The sequence below is a fragment of the Mustela erminea genome, chromosome X (genome assembly GCF_009829155.1).
Source record: "Mustela erminea isolate mMusErm1 chromosome X, mMusErm1.Pri, whole genome shotgun sequence".
Taxonomy (NCBI): Eukaryota; Metazoa; Chordata; class Mammalia; order Carnivora; family Mustelidae; genus Mustela; species Mustela erminea.
Genome location: NC_045635.1, coordinates 54315386 through 54339651, shown reverse-complemented (window position 1 = coordinate 54339651; position 24266 = coordinate 54315386). Strand labels below are relative to the sequence as shown.

Sequence of the window (24266 nt, the reverse complement as noted above, 5' to 3'; positions counted from 1 at the left end):
CTCAAATTCCTCGTATCACTGATATCATATGAAAATTGTCTCTCTCTGATTGACTTATTTTGCTTAGCACAATACCCTATAGCTCCATCCACATCATTGCAAATGGCAAGATTCTGTTTTGTTTTTTGATGGCTGCATAGTATTCCATTGCATTCATCTATATGACATCTCATATAAAGGGCTATATGCATCTATATGCATACAATGGAATTATATATATACATGCATCTATATGCATCTATATGCATGCAATGGAATTATATATATATATATATATATATATATATATATATATACACACACACACATACCACATCTTCTTTATCCATTCATCTGTTGATGGACATCTAGGCCCTTTCTACAGCTTGGCTATTGTGGACGTTGCTGCCATAAACATTGCAGTGCTCGTGCCCCTTCGGATCACTACATTTGTATCTTTATGGTAAATATCCAGTAGTGCAATTGCTGGGTCATAGGGTAGCTCTATTTTCAACTACTTGAGGAAACTCCATACTGTTTTCCAGAGTGGTTGCACCAGTTGCATTCCCACCAACAGTGTAGGAGGTTTCCCCTTTCTCTGCATCCTCACCAATGCCTGTCATTTCCTGACTGGTTAATTTTACCCATTCTGACTAGTGTGAGGCGATATCTCACCGGGGTTTTGATTTGTATTTCCCTGATGCTGAGTGATGTTGAGCATTTCTTCATGTGCCTGTTGGCCAACTGCATGCCTTTGCAGAAATGTCTGTTCATGTCTTCTGACCATTTCTTGATCAGATTATTTGTTCTTTGGGTGTTGAGTTTGATAAGTTCTTTATAGATTTTTGGATACTAGCCCTTTATATGAGATGTCATTTGCAAATATCTTCTCCCATTCTGTCAGTTGTGTTTTGGTTTTGTTGGCTGTTTCCTTTGCTGTGCAAAAGCTTTTGATCTTGATAAAGTCCGCATAGTTCATTTTAGTGCTTGCTTCCCTTGCCTTTGGTGATATTTCTGGAAGAAGTAGCTGCAGCTGAGGTTGAAGAGGTTGCTGCCTGTGTTCTCCTCAAGGATTTTCATGGATTCCTGTCTCACGTTGAGGTCTTCCATCCATTTTGAGTCTATTTTTTTGTGTGCTGTAAGGAAATGGTCCAGTTTCATTCGTCTGCATGTGGCTGTCCAATTTTCCCAACCCATTTGCCCATTTGTTCAAGAGACCATCTTTTTTCCCATTGGACATTCTTTTCTGCTTTGTCGAAGATTAGTAGACCATAGATCTGAAGGTCCATTTCTGGGCTCTGTATTCTGTTCCCTTGATCTAATCTATATGTCTGTTTTTGTGCCAGTGCCATACTTTCTTGATGATGACAGCTTTGTAATAGAGCTTGAAGTCTGGAATTGTGATGCCACCAGCTTTGATTTTCTTTTTCAACATTCCTTTGCCTATTTGGGGTCTTATCTGGTTCCATATAAATTTTAGGATTATTCGGTTCATTTCTTGGGGAAAAAGTTGATGGCATTTTGGGAGGGATTACTTTAAATGTGCAGACTGCTCTAGGTAACATAGACATTTCCACAACATTTGTTCTTCCAATCCATGAGCATGGAACGTTTTTCCATTTCTTTGTGTCTTCTTCTATTTCTGTCATGAGTACTCTGTAGTTTTCGGAGTACAGATTCTTTGCTTCTTTGGTAAGATTTATTCTTAGGTATCTTATGGCCTTGGGTGCAAGTGTAAATGGGATCACCACCTTAATTTCTCTTTCTTCTGTCTTGTTGGGGTATAGAAATGCAACCGATTTCTGTACATTGCTTTTTATATCCTGACACTTTACTGAATTCCTGTATGAGTTCTAGAAGTTTTAGAGTGGAGTCTTTTGGGTTTCCCACATAAAGTATCATATCATCTGCAAAGAGTGAGAGTTTGGCTTCTTCTTTGCTGATCAGATGTCTTTTATTTCATTTTGTTGTCTGATCACTGAGGCTAGGACTTCTAGTATTATGTTGAATAACAGTGGTGATAGTGGACAGCCCTGCCATGTTCCTGACCTTAGGGGAAAAGCTCTCAGTTTTTCCCCATTCAGAATGATATTCACTGTAGGTTTTTCATATAGATGGCTTTTATGCTATTGAGGTATGTACCCTCTATCCCTGCACCATGAAGAGTTTTTTTCAAGGAAGGATACTTACTTCATCAAGTTTTTTTTTTTTTTTTTTCAGCATCTATCGAGAGTACCATATGGTTCTTGTTCTTTCTTTTATTAATGTACTGTGCAACATTGATTGATTTGCAGATGTTGAACCAACCTTGCAGCCCAGGAATAAATCCCACTTGGTCGTGGTGAATAATCCTTTCAGTGTTCAGTTGAATCCTACTGGCTAGCATTTTGGTGAGAATTTTTGCATCCATGTTCATCAGGGATATTGGTCTGTAATTCTCCTTTTTCATGGGGTCTTTGTCTGGTTTTGGGATCAAGGTAATGCTGACCTCATAAAATGAGTTTGGAAGTTTTCCTTCCATATCTATTTTTTTGGAAGAGTTTCAGAAGACTAGGTATTCTTCCGTAAATGTTTGGTAGAATTCCCCTGGGAAGCCGTCTGGCCCTGGGCTCTTGTTTCTTGGGAGATTTTTGATGACTGCTTCAATCTCCTTACTGGTTATAGGTCGGTCCAGGTTTTATATTTCTTCCTGGTTCAGCTTTGGTATTTATATGTCTCTAGGAATGCATCCATTTCTTCCATATTGTCAAATTTTCTGGCATATAGTTGCTCATAATATGTTCTTATAATTGCTTGTATTTCTTTGGTGTTGGTTGTGGTCTCTCCTCTTTCATTCATGATTTTATTTATTTGAGTCCTTTCTGTTTTCTTTTTGATAAATCTGGCCAGGGGGTTGTCAATATTATTAATTCTTTCAATGAACTCAGCTCCTAGATTCATTGCTCTGTTCGATTGTTCTTTTGGTTTCTATTTCATTGATTTCTGCTCTGATCTTTATAATTTCTATTCTCCTGCTGGGTTTAGGCTTTGTTTACTGTTCTTTCTCCAGCTCTTTTATGTATAGGGTTAGGTTGTGTATTTGAGACCTTCCTGGTTTGCTGAGAAAGGCTTTCATGGTTATATACTTTCCTCCCAGGACCGCCTTTCCTGCATCCCAAAGGCTTTGAACAGTCGTGTTTTCATTTTCACTTGTTTCCATGAAATTTTTTTCAATTCTTCTTTAATTTCCTGGTTGACCCATTCATTCTTCAGTCGGATGCCCTTTAGCCTCCATGTATTTGAGTTCTTTCCAACTTTCCTCTTGTGGTTGAGCTCTAGTTTCAAAGCACTGTGGTCCAAAAATATGCAGGGAATGATCCCAGTCTTTAGGTACCAGTTGAGACCTGACTTGTGACCCAGGATGTGCTCTCTTCCAGAGAATGTTCCATGCGCACTAGAGAAGAACGTGTATTCTGCTGTTTTGGGATGGAATGTTCTGAATATATCTGTGATGTCCATCTGTTCCAGTGTATCATATAAAGCCTTTATTTCCTTGTTGATCTTTTGCTTGGATGATATGTCCATTTCAGTGAGGGGGGTGTTAATGTCCCCTACTATTACTGTATTATTGTCAATGTGTTACTTTGATTTTGTTATTAATTGGTTTATATAATTGGTTCCTCCCATGTTAATGGCATAAATATTTAAAACTGTTAGATCTTCTTGTTGGGCAGACCCTTTAGGTATGATATGATGTCCTTCCTCATCTCTTATTATAGTATTTGGTTTAAAGATCTAGCTTGTCTGGTATAAGGTTTGCCACCTCAAGTTTCTTTTGATGTCCATTAGCATGGTATATTGTTTTCCATTCCCTCACTTTAAATCTGGAGGTGTCTTTGGGTCTAAAATGAGTTTCTTGTAGACAGCATATGGATGGGTCTTGTCTTGTTTTGTTTGGTTTTAATCCATTCTGATACCTTGTGTCTTTTGATTGGGACATTTAACCCATTTACATTCAGGGTAACTATTGAAAGATATGAAATTAGTAACATTATATTGCCATTAAAGTGACTGTATATTGTCTCTGTTCCTTTCTGGTCTGTTACTTTTAGGCTCTCTCCTTGCTTAGAGGATCCCCTTCAATATCTCCTGTAAGGCTGGTTTGGTGTTGGCAAATTCTTTTAGATTTTGTTTGGCCTGGAAGCTTTTTACCTCTCCTTCTATTTTCAATGACAGCCTAGCTGAATATAGTATTCTTGACCCAACATTTTTCTTGTTTGGTGCTCTGAATATATCATGCCAATCCTTTCTGGCCTGCCAGGTGTCTGTGGATAGGTCTGCTGTCAATCTAATATTTCTACCTTTGTAGTTTATAGGTCTCTTTTCCCGAGGTGCTTTCAGGATTTTCTCTTTGTCTCTGAGACTTGTAAGCTTTACTATTGGATGATGAAGTGTTGACCTATGTTTATTGATTTTGAGGGGGTTCACTGTGCCTCCCGGATTTTGATGCTTGCTTCCTTCCCCAAATTAGGGAAATTCTCTGCTATAATTTCTTCAATATACCTTCTTTCCCCACCCTTTCTTCTTCCTCTTCTGGGATCCCAATTATTCTAATATTGGTTTTTTTTTTTTCTTATGGCATCACTTATCTTTCAATTTCTCCCTTCCTGATAGAATAGTTGTTTCACTCTCTTTTTCTCAGATTCCTTATTCTCTATCATTTGGTATTCTCTATCACTAATTCTCTCTTCTGCCTCATTTATCCTAGCAGTAGGAGCTTCAGTTTTTTATTGCACCTCATTAATAGCTTTTTTGATTTCCACTTGGTTGTATTTTTTTCTTTTATTTCTCCCAAAATCGCTTTTATTTTTCCTGAATGGGGTTCCCTTGAATATTCTATGCTTTTTTCAAGCCCATATAGTATCTTTATAATCATCATTCTGGACTCTAGTTCTGACATCTTACTAATATCTGTATCAACTAGGTCCCCTGCTGTCGGTACTGCCTCTTCGTTTTTCTGTTCTGTTTTGTTTTGTTTTCGGTGAGTTTTCCAGCTTTGTTATTTTGTCCAGAGAAGAATAGATGAATGAGAGAGCAAAGTTTTAAAAGGGTAACAACAACGACCTCAGAAAAATATATATTTACCAAATCAGATGGGACCCAAACCTGGGGAAAGAAGAAAGGAAAAAAAAAAAAATATATATATATATATATATATATATGTAGGCTGGTTAATAGAACAGAGCCACACACTTGATTTTGGGTTAATTTTGATCTGTTAGAAGAATCTGCCTCCCATAATTTTAAAGAAGGAAAAACTTATATATATTTATATGTATACATATATATGTGTAAGGGTAAACATATACGTGTACATACACATATGTATGTATGTGTAAAATTGATGAAAGGATAGACTATGACTCAAAAGATGAAAATTTTAAAAAAAGATTTTTGAAAAGGAATTGATAAGTTGGTTGATTTAAAAAAATGAGAATGTCGGGGCACCTGGATTGCTCAGTGGGTTAAAACCTCTGCCTTCAGTTTAGGTCATGATTCCAGGGTCCTGGGATCGAGACCCACATCAGGCTCTCTCTTCAGTGGGGAGCATGCTTCCTCCTCTCTCTCTGCCTACTTGTGATCTCTGTCTGTCAAATGAATAAATAGAATCTATATATATATATATATATTTTTTAATGAGAATGTGATTAGGCTGGACATTAGAACAAAGCCATATGCTAGATTTCGGGAATATTTTTGGCTATTGGAAGAAACTATCCCAAAATTTTAAAGAAATAAAATATTACATGTATATAAAAATAAGGTTAAATACAATGAAGGGATAGAATGTGAGTATAAAAATGAAAATTAAAAAACAAATTTTTAAAAGGCATTGATACGATAAAATGGTTAAAATAGGTTAAAATAGGAATGAGGAAAAAATAGAAAAAGGAAAAAATAAGGAAAATTTTTAAAATTTAGCTTTGAAAGACAAATGAATTATGGGGTGGGGGGACACATAAGTTCAATGTAACTGTATTCCCCTACCACTTGTGTTTTGCAGTTTTCTTTGATCAGTAAATTTGGTCTTAGCTAGATGTTTTTGCTGATATAATGGGGGGGGGCATTGCAGTGGCTGTCAAATATTTTTGCCCAATGCGGAATTGCACTTCCCTTGCCAGGGGACAGACTAAACAATTTGCTCGAGTTTGTTCTCAGTAGATTTTGTTCCCCGAATGCTTTCTGTATAGCTTTGGAGGACAAGAATGAAGATGGCAGCCTCCCAATCTCTGACCCAGAGGAGTCAAGAGCTCAAGGTCCTACTCCTCAGTGCATCCTTAGGGAAAAACAATCACTCTTGTATCCCTGTTCTCTCACCACACTCTGTAGTCAGCCAGCCTGTGACCAAGTGTTTCTATCTCTGGCACATGGTCCCACTTGGAATCTCCAATCCCAGCAGATTCCTGCAGTGTGCTCCTGTACTGCCCCTCCTGGTGGAGAAGGGAGAGGGGTCTCCCTGTATCTTCCACTTGTGGGGTCCCTTCTTGAAGAGTGGTCTGAAGGTGCCTCATATCATGGTTTAAGGTAATCCTGAGCTGAGTGCCCACTCCTCAGCTCCATCTCTGCAGCTGGCTTCCCCACTCCAAGACTTGTGTGTTTGCCATACTCATGCACCCCTGGTCTTTCTGTGACCCTGCAGACCCTGAGACCAACTGTCCCAGTGAGGGCTTCACCCCCTGATTAGCCTCAGGAGCAATGTCCCTCAGTGGAACTCACTTCTAAAAGTTCTGATTTTGTGCTCTGCTGATTTACCATTTGCCAGGAGCCGGCCCCTCCCCAACCATGGTCTATCATTCAGTATATTGCCTCAGATTCACTTTTCCACAGGTCCTTCCTTCCAGAAAGCAGATGCTTTCCTGTTCATAGAATTGCTTCTATTCTTTTCTTTGATCTCCCGTTGAATTTGTAGGTGTTCAGAATGGTTTGATAACTGTCTAACTGAATTTCTGAGACCAGACAAAATTTAGGTCTCCTACTCCTCTGCTATCTTGCTCTTCCCCCTCCCTATCCCCAATATTTTGAAATAATAGTTAACATCTATTAAGCTTTTACTGTTTCTCAGGCACTGTCCTAAGCTCTTTATATATTTTAATTTTTTTAGTCATCATTATCGTGTCGGAACTTGGTACTATGATTATGTCCATTTTACAGATGGGGAAATTGTGCTTAAAGTAGTTAAGTAACTGGTTCAAATTCCCACAGATTTTTAAGTAACAATATGGGCATTTAATCACGTCATCCAAGCTCTAGCATTTGTGACCTTAATAGCTATACTATAAGATCTCACATATATAGCAAGATGATGCAAAGACAGGCCATATAGACTGGGATTTAATCACTTAAAAAGAGTCAGTCCATATTTGATTGTTTCCCCATTACTATATATTAGGTTGAACTGTATGAAATTGATTTTTTTGGAGGTTAAAAGTGGTCAAATATTAGCATTTTATATGGTTTTTTTCAGTTTTTTGTTTATTTATTTGAGATATCGAAAGACACACACACAGAGATAGAGAGAGAGAGAGAGGGAGCAAGCAGGGGAAGGAGCAGAGGGAGAGGGAGAAGCAGACTCCCCACTGAGCAGGGAGCCCAATGCAAGGGTCAATCTCAGGACCCTGGGATCACGACCCAAGCCAAAGGCAGACACTTACCTGACTAAGCCACCCAGGTGCCCCAATTTTATATGCCTTAATTTAAGCTTCCCATTGTCTAAAAGTTAGACTCTAACCTTCTGTGTTTTGGTCAGTACAATCTCATTTTCTCTTGTTTTGCTTTAAACAAAAAATCATCATTTTTGGCCAGCTTCTTCTGGAAAAGAACTCTCCAGAGGTTTAAAGATGGTGGCAAAATTCTGAGTCTTTCTCTTCTTCCTTCCCAGAGTAGCTTCCAGCTTCCTAAAATCTGACAAGAACCGGATAGGGAGCAGTTACAAGAAAACCATTTACAAGGAATACAGAGATGGCTCATACATGGATGAAATGGTCCAGCCAGCTTGGTTGGGTTTCTTGGGACCAGTGTTGCAGGCTGAGGTGGGAGATGTCATCCTTATCCACTTGAAGAATTTTGCCTCTCGCCCCTACACCATACACCCCCATGGCGTTTTCTATGAAAAGGACTCAGAAGGTAAATCAGACCACCCTTTCTTTCTCCCTTTCACAATAGATACTGCATTTCTTTTACTAACATTTAAGAGAGAGGAGCTAGGAATGAAAATAGACTTTTTTCCTCTTTATTGATCTGAGGTGGCAGGGACATTCCCAGAAAAACTGATAACTAATGTTATCACTTCTGCTGTTCATATGTTGTGGTTCCGGACAAGCCACTTCCCCTCTCTGGGCCTCGTATTTTTCATTAGGTACATGGAGATTCAATCTGCCTTTTATCATGAAGAATTACTTGAGTGACATTTCCATAAAATAATTGGCTGTTCTTTGGAAAGAAGAGAGTGTGCTGTGAATATAAAGGGACACTATTCCAGTATCGTGGTCTTCTGAAAGGTCCATTTCTTTTTCTTAAGAGCAGTTTACTAATATGTATCTCCCACCCAGTGGCCTATAATAATGACACAACAGTGAGTGACTAAAGTATAAAGGGAATCCAGGTTTTGACCGGCCCACTAATTCCTGTATAGCCTTGGACAAGTTACTTTTCCTGTTTTCTCCTCCATAAAAAGGGTAAGTGGACCAACTGGTCATTAAGTTGGTTTCATGTTTTTTAATTTAAATTCTACTATAGTTAACGTATAGTGTTGTATTAGTTTCAGATATACAATACAGTGATTCAACAATTCCATACCTCAACTGGTGCTCATCACAAGTTCCCTCCTCAATTTTTATCACCTATTTCACCCATCTCCCTACCCACCTCCCCTCTGGTAATCATCAGTTTGTTCCCTGTAGCTAAGAGGTTTATAGCTATTTCTTGGTTTGTCTTTTTTTTTCCCCTTTGCTCATTTGATCTATGTCTTAAATTCTACATGTAAGTGACATTATATGGTATTTTTCTTTCTCTGACTGACTTATTTTGCTTAACATAATACTCTCTAGCTCCACTCACGTCATTGCAAATGGCAAGATTTCATTCTTTTGTATGACTAAATTATATTCCATTGTATATATATATACACCACACCCTTATCCGTTCATCAATGGATAGACACTTAGCTTGCTTCCATAATTTGGCTATTGTAAATCATGTTGTCATAAACATAGGGGTGTTGGTAGCCCCTCCAAATTAGTATTTTGTATTTTGGAGGGTAAATACCCAGTGGTGTAATTGCTGGATCATAGAGTAGTTCTATTTTTAATGTTAGGAGGAACTTAATTTGGCTTTAGATTACAGGGTGATGGATATTAAGGATGGCTCGTGTTGTGATGTGCACTGGGTATTATACATTACTAATGAATCATTGGACACTACATCAAAAACTAATGTGACTACCTGAACATTATATATATATATGTGTGTGTGTATACATATATATATATGTATATATATATATATAATCTTTTAAAAAGATTGAAATTGGGTGCACCAGGCCAAAGCGCGCCGCCACGTTGGCTGCAAAGCAGCAGTTCTCCAGAGCCAGCTGGCGCTCCAGGTAGCGGCCATACAGCCCCAGCGCCTCAGTCACCTGCAGGTAGCTGGCGGCCTCCAGCGTGTCTTCCATGGTGTCCATGGACAGCGGCAGCCAGGCCGTGTAAATGAAGTCCAGCAAGCGCTGCAGGCCAGCCGCCAACGGCACGTGTAGGTGGATCGTGCTGGCCCTGGATTCCCGGGTGTGGCTCTTGAACAGAGCCCTGAAGTAGTCGCTGGAACATGCGAGCAGCGATCTATGCGCCTGGAACTCAACGCCCTCAGCCTCCAGCGTCACGTCGCACAGGAAGCCCTCGGCACACAGGGCCTGATAGCCGGAGGAGGAGTCAAGATGGCGGAGAAGTAGCAGGCTGAGACTACTTCAGCTAGCAGGAGATGAGCTAGATAGCTTATCTAAAGATTGCAAACACCTGCAAATCCATCGGCAGATCGAAGAGAAGAAGAACAGCAATTCTAGAAACAGAAAAACAACCACTTTCTGAAAGGTAGGACTGGTGGAGAAGTGAATCCAAAGCGTCGGGAAGATAGACCCCGGGGGGAGGGTTGGCTCCCGGCAAGCGGCAGAGCAAGGGAGCACAAAATCAGGACTTTGAAAAGTCTGTTCCACTGAGGGACATCGCTCCAGAGGCTAAACCGGGGCAAAGCACACGCGGGGTCAGCATGGCCTCAGGTCCCGCAGGGCAGAAGGATCGGGGGTGTCTGAGTGTCGCAGAGCTTGCGTGTATTGGAATGGAAAAGCCAGTTACAGAGACAGAGCTGACAGTAAGCTCACAGCTCGGTGTTACCTTGAACCGGCCACAGGCTCAGTGAGCTCGGAGCGTGGCCGGAGGTCAGGCAGACGGGAGTTACTGGGCGCTGTTCTCTGAGGACGCACTGAGGAGTGGGGCCCTGGGCTCTCGGCTCCTCTGGGCCAGAGACCAGGAGGCCACCATTTGTATTCCCATCCTCTGGAACTCTACTGAAAGCGCTCAAGGAACAAAAGCTCCTGAAAGCAAACCCTAGCGGATTACTCAGCCCGGCACCTGGTAAGGGTGGTGAAATTCCGCCTGTGGTAAAGACACTTGAGAATCACTACAACAGGCCCCTCCCCCAGAAGATTAACAAGAAATCCAGCCAAGACCAAGTTCACCTACCAAGGAGTGCGGTTTTAATAACAAGGAGAGCAGCAGAATTCCAGAGGAGGAGAAAGCAAAGCACGGAACTCATGGCTTTCTCCCTGTGATTTTGTAGACTTGCAGTTAATTTATTTTTTTCTTTTTCATTTTTTCTGTTCTTCTGCTAAATTTTTTTTAACTTTTACCCTTTTTTAAACGTTTTTTAACTAGTTTATCTAATATATATATATTTTTCTTTTTTATACTTATCTTTATTCATTTTCTTTTTTGAATTCTTTTTTTTTTCTTTCTTTTTCTTTCTTTCTTTTTGAACCTCTTTTTATCCCCTTTCTCCCCTCTCACAATTTGGGATCTCTTCTGATTTGGTTAAAGCATATTATCTGCGGTTGATGCCACCCTTTTAGTATTTTACTTGCTCCTTCATATACTCTTAGCTGGACAAAATGACAAGGCAGAAAAATTCACCACAAAAAAAAAAAAGAACAAGATGCAGTACTGAAGGCTAGGGACCTAATCAATACAGACATTGGTAATATGTCAGACCTAGAGTTCAGAATGACAATTCTCAAGGTTCTAGCCGGGCTCTAAAAAAGCATGGAAGATATTAGAGAAAACCTATCCAGAGATATAAAAGCCCTTTCTGGAGAAATAAAAGAAATAAAATCTAACCAAGTTGAAATCAAAAAAGTTATTAATGAAGTGCAATCAAAAACAGAGGCTCTCACTGCTATGATAAATGAGGCAGTAAAAAGAATTAGCAATATAGAAGACCAAATGACAGAGAATAAGGAAGCTGAGCAAAAGAGGGACAAACAACTACTGGACCACGAGGGGAGAATTCGAGAGATAAGTGACACCATAAGATGAAACAACATTAGAATAATTGGGATTCCAGAAGAAGAAGAAAGAGAGAGGGGAGCAGAAGGTATATTGGAGAGAATTATTGGGGAGAATTTCCCCAATATGACAAAGGGAATGAGCATCAAAATTCAGGAGGTTCAGAGAATGCCCCTCAAAAGCAATAAGAATAGGCCCACACCCCATCACCTAACAGTAAAATTTACAAGCCTTAGTGACAAAGAGAAAATCCTGAAAGCAGCCCAGGAAAAGAAGTCTGTAACATAAAATGGTAAAAATATTAGATTGGCAGCTGACTTGTCCACAAGACCTGGCAGGCCAGAAAGAGCTGGCATGATGTTTTCAGAGCACTAAATGAAAAAATCATGCAGACAAGAATACTATATCCGGCTAGGCTATCATTGAAAATAGAAGGAGAGATTAAAAGCTTCCAGGACAAACAAAAACTGAAAGAATTTGCAAACACCAAACCAGCTCTACAGGAAATATTGAAAGGGGTCCTCTAAGCAAAGAGAGAGCCTACAAGTGGTAGATCAGAAAGGAACAGAGACAATATACAGTAACAGGAACCTTACAGGCAATAGAGTGGCACTAAATTCATATCTCTCTATAGTTACCCTGAATGTTAATGGGCTAAATGCCCCAATCTAAAGACACAGGGTATCAGAATGGATCAAAAACCAAAACCCATCTATATGTTGCCTCCAAGAAACTCATTTTAAGCCCGAAGACACCTCCAGATTGAAAGTGAGGGGGTGGAAAAGAATTTACCATGCTAATGGACATCAGAAGAAAGCAGGAGTGGCAATCCTTAGATCAATTAGATTTTAAGCCAAAGACTATAATAAGAGATGAGGAAGGACACCACATCATACTCAAAGGGTCTGTCCAACAAGAAGATCTAACAATTTTAAATATCTATGCCCCCAATGTGGGAGCAGCCAACTATATAAACCAATTAATAACAAAATCAAAGAAACACATCAACAATAATACGATAATAGTAGGGGACTTTAACACTCCCCTCACTGAAATGGACAGATCATCCAAGCAAAAGATCAGCAAGGAAATAAAGGCCTTAAACGACACACTGGACCAGATGGACATCACAGATATATTCAGAATATTCCATCCCAAAGCAACAGAATACACATTCTTCTCTAGTGCACATGGAAGATTCTGCAGAATAAATCACATCCTCGGTCCTAAGTCAGGACTCAACTGGTATCAAAAGATTGGGATCATTCCCTGCATATTTTTGGACCACAATGCTCTGAAGCTAGAACTCAACCACAAGAGGAAGTTTGGAAAGAACCCAAATACATGGAGACTAAACAGCATCCTTCTAAAGAATGAATGGGTCAACCGGGAAATTAAAGAACAATTGAAAAAAAATCATGGAAACAAATGATTCAAAATCTGTGGGACACAACAAAGGCAGTCCTGAGAGGAAAATATATAGCGGTACAAGCCTTTCATAAGAAACAAGAAAGGTCTCAGGTACACAACCTAACCCTACACCTAAAGGAGCTGGAGAAAGAACAGGAAAGAAACCCTAAGCCCAGCAGGAGAAGAGAAATCATAAAGATCAGAACAGAAATCAATGAAATAGAAACCAAAAAAACAATGGAAGAAATCAACGAAACTAGGAGATGGTTCTTTGAAAGAATTAATAAAATTGATAAACCCCTGGCCAGACTTATCAAAAAGAAAAGAGAAAGGACCCAAATAAATAAAATCATGAATGAAAGAGGAGAGATCACAACTAACACCAAAGAAATACAATCTATTATAAGAACATACTATGAGCAACTCTACGCCAATAAATTTGACAATCTGGAAGAAGTGGATGCATTGCTAGAAACATATAAACTACCACAACTCAACCAGGAAGAAATAGAAAGCCTGAACAGACCCATAACCAGGAAGGAGATTGAAACAGTCATTAAAAATCTCCAAACAAACAAAAGCCCAGGGCCAGATGGCTTCCCGGGGGAATTCTACCAAATATTTAAAGAAGAACTAATTCCGATTATCCTGAAACTGTTCCAAAAAATAGAAATGGAAGGAAAACTTCCAAACTCATTTTATGAGGCCAGCATCACCTTGATCCCAAAACCAGACAAGGATCCCATCAAAAAAGAGAGCTATGGACCAATATCCTTGATGAACACAGATGCGAAAATTCTCACCAAAATACTAGTCAATAGGATTCAACAGTACATTAAAAGGATTATTCACCACGACCAAGTGGGATTTATTCCAGGGCTTCAAGGTTGGTTCAACATCCACAAATCAGGCAATGTGATACAGCACATCAATAAAACAAAGAACAAGAACCACATGATACTCTCAATAGATTCTGAAAAAGCATTTGACAAAGTGCAGCATCCCTTCCTCATCAAAACTCTTCAAAGTGTAGGGATAGAGGGCACATACTTCAATATCATCAAAGCCATCTATGAAAAACCCACCGCAAATATCATCTTCAATGGAGAAAACCTGAAAGCTTTTCCGCTAAGGTCAGGAACACGGGAGGGATGTCCATTATCACCACTGCTATTCAACATAGTACTAGAACTCCTATCCTCAGCAATCAGACAACAAAAGGAAATTAAAGGCATCCAAATCGGCAAAGAAGAAGTCAAATTATCACTCTTTGCAGATGATATGATACCATATGTGGAAAACCCAAAAGACTCCACTCCAAAACTGCTAGAACTTGTCCAGGAATTCAGTAAAGTGTCAGGATATAAAATCAATGCACAGAAATCAGTTGCATTTCTCTACACCAACAACAGACAGAAGAAAGAGAAATTAAGGAGTCAATCCCATTTACAATTGCACCCCAAACCATAAGATACTAGGAATAAACCTAACCAAAGAGGCACAGAATCTATACTCAGAAAACTATAAAGTACTCCTGAAAGAAATTGAGGAAGACAAAAAGAAAGGGAAAAATATTCCATGCTCCTGGATTGGAAGAATAAATATTGTGAAAATGTCTATGCTACCTAAAGCAATCTACACATTTAATGCAATTCCTATCAAAATACCATCCATCTTTTTCAAAGAAATGGAACAAATAATTCTAAAATTTATATGGAACCAGAAGAAGACCTCAATTAGACAAAGGGATATTGAAAAAGAAAGCCAAAGTTGGTGGCATCACAATTCCGGACTTCAAGCTCTATTACAAAGCTGTCATCATCAAGACAGCATGGTACGGGAACAAAAACAGACACATAGATCAATGGAACAGAATAGAGAGCCCAGAAATAGACCCTCAACTCTATGGTCAACTAATCTTCGACAAAGCTGGAAAGAATGTCCAATGGAAAAAAGACAGCCTCTTTAATAAATGGTGTTGGGAAAATTGGACAGCCACATGCAGAATAATGAAATTGGACCATTTCCTTACACCACACACAAAAATAGACTCAAAATGGATGAAGGTCCTCAATGTGCTAAAGGAATCCATCAAAATCCTTGAGGAGAACACAGGCAGCAACCTCTGCGACCTCAGCCGCAGCAACATCTTCCTAGGAACATCGCCAAAGGCAAGGGAAGCAAGGGCAAAAATGAACTATTGGGATTTCATCAAGATCAAAAGCTTTTGCACAGCAAAGGCAACAGTTACCAAAATCAAAAGACAATTGACAGAATGGGACAACATGGATGAAACTAGAGCGTATCATGCTTAGCGAAACAAGTCAAGCAGAGAAAGACAACTATCATATGATCTCCCTGATATGAGGAAGTGGTGATGCAACATGGGGGCTTAAGTGGGTAGAGGAAGAATCAATGAAACAAGATGGGATTGGGGGAGGAGACAAACCATAAGGGACTCAATCTCACAAAACAAACTGAGGGTTGCTGGGGGGAGGGGGGTTGGGAGAAGGGGGGTGTGGTTATGGACATTGGGGAGGGTATGTGCTTTGGTGAGTGTTGTGAAGTGTGTAAACCCTGCGATTCACAGACCTGTACCCCTAGGGATAAAAATCTATGTTTATAAAAAATAAAAAATTAAAAAAAAAATTGAAATTCTGTAATTGCTTTTTTTTTTTTTTCCAAAGTGAGTGCTTGATGGGGGGGAATTCTGTTTTCTTTCTCACTTCTGTGTCACTGGTTTTATACTAGGATACTACTGGATCAGGCTGTGAAGCACTTTCCATGGTCATGGCTCCTTCTCCAATGGTTGTCACCTTTCTACCCATTGTTGATGTGAGGCCTGGGATTCTTCAGCTGCATATTACCTGAATGTGTATCCTCAGGTTGTGAGGGCCACCTTCCCATATGTCAGCCCTCTCTTGGCTTCTATATATGCCAGGGTCCCTCTCACTCACCCTGAGACTGGGCATGTACAATTTCATTTTCTAGGCTCTTTATACCCAGATGGCTCCTCTGGTCGGTTAAAAGCTGATGACTCTGTTCCTCCGGGAGGCAGTCACATTTACAACTGGACCATTCCAGAAGGACATGCACCCACTGATGCTGACCCAGCATGCCTCACCTGGATCTACCATTCTCATGTAGATGCTCCACGAGACATTGCAACTGGCCTCATTGGACCCCTTATCACATGTAAAAGAGGTACAGGCCTCACAGGGATCTATTGAGATGCAGTGTGGGATATCTACAGGAAACAGTGATGTAGCTGAATCACTTACATACTAAACAGCAACCTGAAGGGATGTTAATTCAGTGCCCTTGTTTATTAGCAGGAATAAACCCTGCTAAATTTTTTCCACTATTTTCCCTACATCATTACCTTTTAAAAATGTTGATAGTTTCTCAATTTCATTTTAAAACCTCGAGGTAGTAATTATGGGAGTCAAATCACAGAAACAAAGTGTGTGATAGGAGTTTAAGTATGGTTTGGATCAAAAGTGTAGCCATCGGGATCAGGAGAGTACTGGGGAACTTCGTTGGACATATGGTATGTTTAAGTATTGTCAGACCTGGAAGACCTGGGTGTTGTAGGAGAATGGTTAGATTAAGGCCCTGGGTTGAAGATACAGGCAGGTACGGTGGGTGGAAATTATCCTAGGTCCTATACATCCAATCTTCAAGTCCTAGGCTCAACTGAATTGTGTTTAACTGGGGAAATAGAAATTAGGGGCAGAAGACCTTATCTGCTTTTCTGTTGACAAAAGACTCCTAAGGCCCCATCTTTCTATTTACTTTCATGAGTACCCCTTGAAGGTTGCTGGTACTAAGGAGAGAAGGTTCTCAAAAGCATATTTCTTACTTACTCTAGGTACTCTAGATGAGAATTCCCCTTGACAGCGGAAGGATGTGGATAATGATTTCTTCCTGTTCTTCAGTGTGGTAGATGAGAACCTTAGCTGGCATATTGATGAGAACATTGTCACTTACTGCTCAGATCCTACCTCAGTAGATAAAGAAGATGCAGCCTTTCAGGAAAGCAATAGGATGCACGGTGAGCTGGGAGAGGGTGGCCACGCCATGACAGTAAAGACTGATGGAAGGTTTACATTGGGCCTAGCATTTGGTGGGTACTTCCATATATCTCATAAGAACTAAAAGTAGTAGGTACCTCTTTCCTGTTTTTAGCCCTCACAGGAACTAGGTACTAGTTAAGTACTAGGTAACTTTTCCTTGTTTTTCCTATGAGGAATTGAGGCCCCAGGATTACAGAACAGAAAAAAAAATGCACAGCTAAAATTCCAACACTGATCTGTCTTACTGCAGAGAGGTGCTCTTGCCATTAGGTATCTTGCCTAGGTTATTGATTTCAAAGTCATGTACTTTATTCCCAGTCCCTCAGGGTGAAGGTTGCCCCCTGATATAGTTAGTCAGTACTTCTTTGTCCTATAAAGTTTGGGATAAATACCATCTTTTGGGGGGAAAATTGTTGACTGTAAGGAAGTTGTTTACTGCAATTAAATTTAAAACAAACTAAAGACACAAAAGCCCTGAGGCATGGGTAGATAACTGATTTTAGTAGTACAAACAAATTGATTTTATTTTTTGTTTAATTAAGAAAGAAATTTATGTCCCTTTGGTGTCAGAGATGGTCTCAAAGCCAGGCAATCCCAAAGGAAGGTGAAAACTCAGAGGGAAGATGTAAAGGATGGTTTCAACAGCTCCAACTTCTTTTGGATTTTATGCAAATTACCTTTGATAACCATGGTAATTAGCTAACTTGAAAATTGTCCTATGGAAATTTCAGAAGGAAATTGGCCTGGAAGGGAAGAATAACTTGCAAAACAAACCCCATTCATTAGAAAGCTTCCTCATATTGCTGAATTGGAATCTTGGTTCTACTACTTAACAGCTCTGTGGCCTTGGGAGAGAAGTAAATTCACTTCTCTGTGCCTTGGTTGTCTCACTCTTTGCTTGAGATCAATGATATCTGCCTATTTTACCAGGCTGTTTAGGAGATTTTAAATTAAATAAGGTATATAGTCAGTACAGTATGTTTTTTTAAAAAATTCATCTGAATGGATGGCAGACGGCAAATCTCCCATCTCCTAACTCTGATATTTTCTTTGGATTTTCCTTTGTAGCAATCAATGGCTTTGTCTTTGGGAACTTACCAGATCTAAGCATGTGTACACAGAAGCGTGTGGCATGGCACTTATTTGGCATGGGCAATGAAGTAGATGTCCACACAGCTTTCTTTCACGGGCAGATACTGACCATCCGGGGCCACCGCACTGATGTGGCTCACATCTTTCCAGCCACCTTTGTGACTGCTGAGATGGTGCCTCAGGAACCTGGCACATGGTTGATTAGCTGTCAAGTGAACAGTCACTTGCAAGGTGAGATCCAACATATTTGACACTTGAAGTATAGAAAGGAGATGGCATTAATAATCATCAGGAGCTGAAGCCATAAGATAGGTCTCTCAGATGAGCCAGCTAGACATAAAGGATGAAATATTAGATTGCAATTTGGGGACCTAGCCAGATTTTCCCCTGGATCAGCCATTAACTTGCAGGGCGACCTCAGGAACATTCTCTGGGTTTTATCTCCCTCATCTCTAACATAAGATGGTATAGAGATGGATAATCAGATTTTTAAATTGTTCTTCTTTGCTCAGAATGCTTAGGAATTAAGACCTGGAGGTGTTTTCTTCTAATTAAATGGAGGGAAGGAGAGACTGAAGAAGATGAAGCCTTCTTTGGGAGATCATAGAGTCTTGTGGGCAAATAGTGACACTCTAGTTGGGACCCAATAGTAAAAGGGGCAGAAGGTTTGTGTTTTGACAGTGAAAATTGTTGAAGTAATGGCATAGTGCATCTAGGAACCTCAGAGGAGAGGCAGAATGTATGAGACAATGAAAAGAACACTAGGCAAGAGATTAGAAGATTTGAGTTATTATCTCAGCTCTCTGAAAACCTTGCTGTATGACTTTGTATAAGTCCCTTCCCATGTATAAGCCTCATTTGCCACACCTGTAAAATGAGGGTTTTGGTCTAAATAATCACTAAAACCCTTGTTAGCTCTTAATTTCTAGAATTATTTGATATACAATAAATTAGGTAGGTGTCAGGAAAGTACTATGTATATATGAAAATAGATTTGAGTAGAGATTTGAGGTAAGGAGTTGTAGACTAGTAGGATAATGAGTCCGTGGTGGTAGGTTTGACCAACAGAGGCCACTTACCCATGCTCCATCATCCAGGGCTCTCCCTTGGTCCTAAAGATACCTGGGTAAGAGAGTATGAATGAATATAAATGGGGGTTAGGGGTGCAGCACAATAGTGAAACAAATGTGGGTCTTAGGGTTTGCCAGATAAGCCTGAATTCAAATCTTCATTCTACCAGTGGTTTAATTAACTTTGGTAACTCATATAGCTTCTCTGAAAGAAGAAAATGTGCTTTTAAATTTGGCGTTAAAAAATAGGAGATTAAGCCTCAGTTTCACCACTGACTAGTCGTTTAAATTTGGGCAAGTTATTTAACCTCTCTGATCTTTTGCTTTCTTCATCTGCAAGAGGGGACATTAAAAGTCTATTTCACATGATGGCTATGAGGACTGAAGGATATATAAAGCACCTGGCACAAGGCTTGGCATGTAGCACATATTTAACAAAAGAATGATATTATTTTTTCCTCCTTTTTTTAACCTCAAATTTCTAATTTGCAATTTTCAAATTTCTTGGGATGATGTGAGACTCAAACGTCTCACATCAAATAGTATACTTGAATGACCTATGTAAGTTGCCAAGAAAATACAAGGCAGTATCATCTATTATCCCCATGCCTTGATGTACATTTTTCCACATTTGGAGGTACTATTTAGAATGCGAATTTTCCTGACATTCCCAAGTCTGAAGTTTCATCGCCACGTATAGAAGATATTCCATTATTTGGGGAGCTTCCCACTTTCCTTACTCCTTAACTTACTCCTTTTTTTTTTCCCTTACTCCCCCTTTTTAAAATGTGGTGCTTCTACCAGTCCAGTATGATAGACATCCCTATTCTCTCATTTACAAAACAGGGGTTAAAGTTCAACTCTAGGAAGTGACTGGCCAAAAGTCCTACAGAAATTGATAACAATTAGACTGGAACCCAAGTGTTCTGAGTTCAAACGCTACAATTGTTGCTACAATGTAAGCCTTTTGCAGAAGCAGGAATGACGATCTGGTAAATGAGTCAGTTGTGGTTAGCAGGTAAAGGTACTTGAATTCTCACATAGCCTCCCTTTCTCTTAGCTAGGTTCTTGAGGAGTGAGAGAAAGTGGCCTAGTGAAATGTGGGAGGGAAAAACATTAGAATGGAAAAGATGGGTCATCTGGCTACAAAACCTGTTGGGTGGAATGGAGCCAGCCTTGATGTTTTTCCTCCAGATGGCATGCAAGCACTCTACAAGGTCAAATCTTGCTCCACGACCCCTCCTATGAACCAACTCACAGGCAAAGTTCGGCAGTACTTCATTGAGGCCCATGAGATTCTATGGAACTATGGCCCAATGGGGCATGATGGGAGTACTGGGAAGAATTTGAGGGAACCGGGCAGGTAAGAGACAGTGAGCTTCCTCCCCCTCCCTTGGGCCCAGCCCAACACCTATTAATTACTACCTCTCAAATCTCTCACTTCACTTGGGGGTTGCAATCATTGTCTGCTTGGTCTTGTATAACAACTGTTAGCCAAATTCTTGTGGTCCCCCAGAGAGTGTGCTCTTGAATTTCTGTAGGGTTATGTCATATCCTCAGCAAAGGGTTCAAGCACAGTTTAAGATAGCTTCTGCTATGATCCCAGGCTTCATTAAGAAAATAAGACCCAAAAGAAACCAGAAGAGTTGAAAAGGCATTTATCCAACTCTCCTTTATTTTACTCATTGTTTACCTCATTTCCCCTTCCTTTCTTTTCTATAATATGAAAGAGGCATTTGATCAGGAGTATAAAAAGCATTCAGAGAAATACAGGAAGAGCAGGAGCAACCTGCCTTGTAGCCATTCCATTATCATCCTTTTAGAGTTATTTCTCCAAATTTTCCTGTCTCATCCATTACTCAGATGTAGGCAAAATAAGGTAGAAGATTAGTTCCCTATTCAGATACTAGGTCTTAAGTTATAATGACTCACTGGGCTATCAATGATTTGTGGTCTTTTACAGAAGAGGTACTTAGTGAAAGACTAGGAGAATTTGGGGAGGAATATTCTAGGGAACCCATCATATTTATTCTTCCAGTAAGAAATAATGGGATGAATCTGAGGAAACCATAAGCAAACAAGGACTTGGGTCTCAGCATAGCTTCTAGAAATCTCCCAACTGTGCTTGCTAATTTAGCAGGCTTTCATTTTGAAATGAAGAATATTTTTTAAAAGATTTTATTTATTTATTTGAGTGATACAGAGAAAGAAAGCACAAGCAGAAGGAGGGGCAGAAGGAGGGGGAAAAGCAGACCGCTGGCTGAGTGCAGAGCCAGACACAAGACTCAATCCCAGGACCCTGAGATCATGACCTGAACTGAAATCGGTTGCTTAATTGACTGACCCACCCAGGTGCCCTGAAATGAAGAATATATATATATATATATATATATATATATATATATATATATATATATATATTTTTTTTTTTTTTAATTAAGGCGAGAAATGATCTTGACTATTTGAGGATGATTAGGACAGACGTAAGGCTGTTTAACTTCAGAGGGCAGAACTGGTCCCATTGTCTGAAATTTACAAGAGAAGATTTTAGCCTACTATAAAAAAGAACTCCAACCATTAAAACTATCCAACAGTAAGAGGGATTGCTTTCTCCGAAATAAAGTCCCTTGACTTTTGAAAAATTCAAGACTTGACAATTTCTCCACATCCTTGAGACTCTGTGTATTTCTTATTAGTGGTGCCATCAAAGGAGATACCTTCATTGGGTGGAATTTAACCTGGAGGATCTCTGAGGTTCTTCCTAAATATCTATAACTTGATGAGACTGAGGATGAGATGGGGATCTATTTGAGACACAATTAAGTCATGTAACATTTGCTTTTTTTAATATGCCAGTGGCTCAGATAAATTCTTCCAGAAGAGTTCCAGTCGGATTGGGGGCACTTACTGGAAAGTCCGATATGAAGCCTTCCAAGATGAGACATTCCAGGAAAAGGTGGAGCTGGAGGAAAATAAGCATCTTGGAATCCTGGGTGAGGAATCTTTAACTTATGAAATTCATTGACTGGAGCCTGAGAACTGGAGAGGGTTTAGAAACTGGAGCCTGGGGGTACCTCAGAGGTACACTTGAAACAGGCATCTCTCAAACTGAGTTCCAAGGGATAAGTGTTTGGTGGAAAAAAGCGGCTGTGAGTCTGAATGTGTTTGCCAAATACTAGGTTAAATGTGGTCAAATAGTATTCTTTGCTGCAGAGCTTCTCAGAGACTTGTATTTATTTTTGTTCATCAGAAATATCCAAGATGGGAATAGAGTATGTAAAATTTATCATATTTAGTTACTGAAACTTTAATTAGTGAGCATCTTTTGGTAGCATTGCTATACAGATTTCACGTTTAGAAGGGCTTCTTCAGGTGTATTTCTGAAAATCTATTTAACGCAGTAAGATTGTCCAGGTTCTTGGCAATATGAGGCCAGGAACAGATCGACATTATATGCAGACATGCTTGCTGTAGTGAGGGATGCAGTACAAAGCTTAAAACCTGGTCTTGGATAAGGTTCCCAGCAGCACAGATTTGTGTAAAGCACAGTATTGAAAAGATAGAGCAAAGTTCCGTGTGGTTTAGCCACTTGGTAGAGCCAGGAAGTAAAATACATTAGATGGAAGAAAATTTTGGTAATGGAAGTAATGTAATTGGCATGTTCTGGGAATAAGTGTGTGACAGTTGATTCTAGGAGATCTGAACATGGACAATAGGCCTTACATCTGCCAGACAGGAAGATATAAAGAGCAGAAAACCACTTTGGGAAAGATGGCAGACAATGACTATTAAGCTATCATTAGCTGGTTTACAGTATGAGTCTCAGTATTTTTTTATTCTTCAATATTTTTATTGGGGCAAAATACACATAACATAAAATTTACCATCTTAACCATTTTAGTGTACACTCCAGTGGCATTAAATACCTTCATAATGTTGTGTAACTATCACCACCATCCATCTTTATAACTGTTTCCATTTTACAAAACTGAAACTCTATACCTACCTCTGTATCTACAATACCTTCTCATTCTTCCCTCCCCCTCAATCCTGGCAACAACCATTCAACTTTCTGTCTGTATGATTTTGACTACTCTAAGTATCTCATGTAAGAGGAATCATACAATATTTGTCTTTCTGTGACCAGCTGATTTCACTTAGCATAATGTCTTCAAGTGTCATCCATATTGCAACATATACAGAATTTCCTCCTTTTCCCTTAGCATCATCCCCGTGCCTTTATTGTTTTACTAAGATTTTAAATTTTAATTACAATATAGTTAACAGACAGTGTTATATTACTATCAGGTGTACAGTAGTGATTCAACAATTCCATACATCATCTGGTGCTCATCAAGACAAGTGTCCTCTTTAGTCACCATCACTTTTTTTCTCTAACCATCAATCTCCTCCCCTCTGGTAACCCTCAGCTTGTTTTCTATTGTTAAGAGTGTATTTCTTGGTTTCTCGTTCTCTCTCTTTCCATTGTTCCTTTGTTTTGTTTCTTCAATTCCACATATGAGGGAGATCATATGATATTTGTCTTTCTTTGATTGATTTATTTAATTTTGCCTTATACTCTCTAGCTCCATTTATGCTGTTGCAAATCACAGGATTCCATTCTTTTTCATGGATTAATAATATCCCACGGTATGTTCATATTTTGCGTATCCAATCAGCCATTATTGGACACTTGCATTGCTTCCATGTTTTAGTTATGGGAAATAATGCTACAATGATTATGGATATGCTTTTGACACGTGCTTTGTTTACCTTTCAATATATGCACAGAAGTGGAAATTCTGAGTCCTATCATAATTTTACTTAATTTTTTCTAATTTTTAAAAAAATTTTTAAAAACATAAATTGTTATACCCAGGGGTACAGGTCTGTGAATCGCAGGGTTTACACACTTTACAGCACTCACCAAAGCACATACCCTCCCTAATGTCCATAACCCCACCCCCCCCTCTCCCAAGGCCCCTCCCCCCAGCAACCCTCAGTTTGTTTTGTGAGAATAAGAGTCACTTATGGTTTGTTTCCCTCCCAAT

General features: G+C 39.5%; 1 protein-coding gene across 1 annotated transcript in view; it reads left to right on the top strand.

The window, feature by feature from the left end:
* LOC116582270 (hephaestin-like) overlaps window positions 1–24266 on the top strand; it is a 45099-nt gene that overhangs the window by 2549 nt on the left and 18284 nt on the right. The window contains 7 exon segments of the mRNA XM_032329699.1: window positions 6210–6543; window positions 7898–8142; window positions 15969–16181; window positions 16849–17031; window positions 18122–18376; window positions 20410–20578; window positions 22072–22208. Of these exon segments, the coding sequence (XP_032185590.1) occupies window positions 6210–6543; window positions 7898–8142; window positions 15969–16181; window positions 16849–17031; window positions 18122–18376; window positions 20410–20578; window positions 22072–22208 (1536 nt within the window).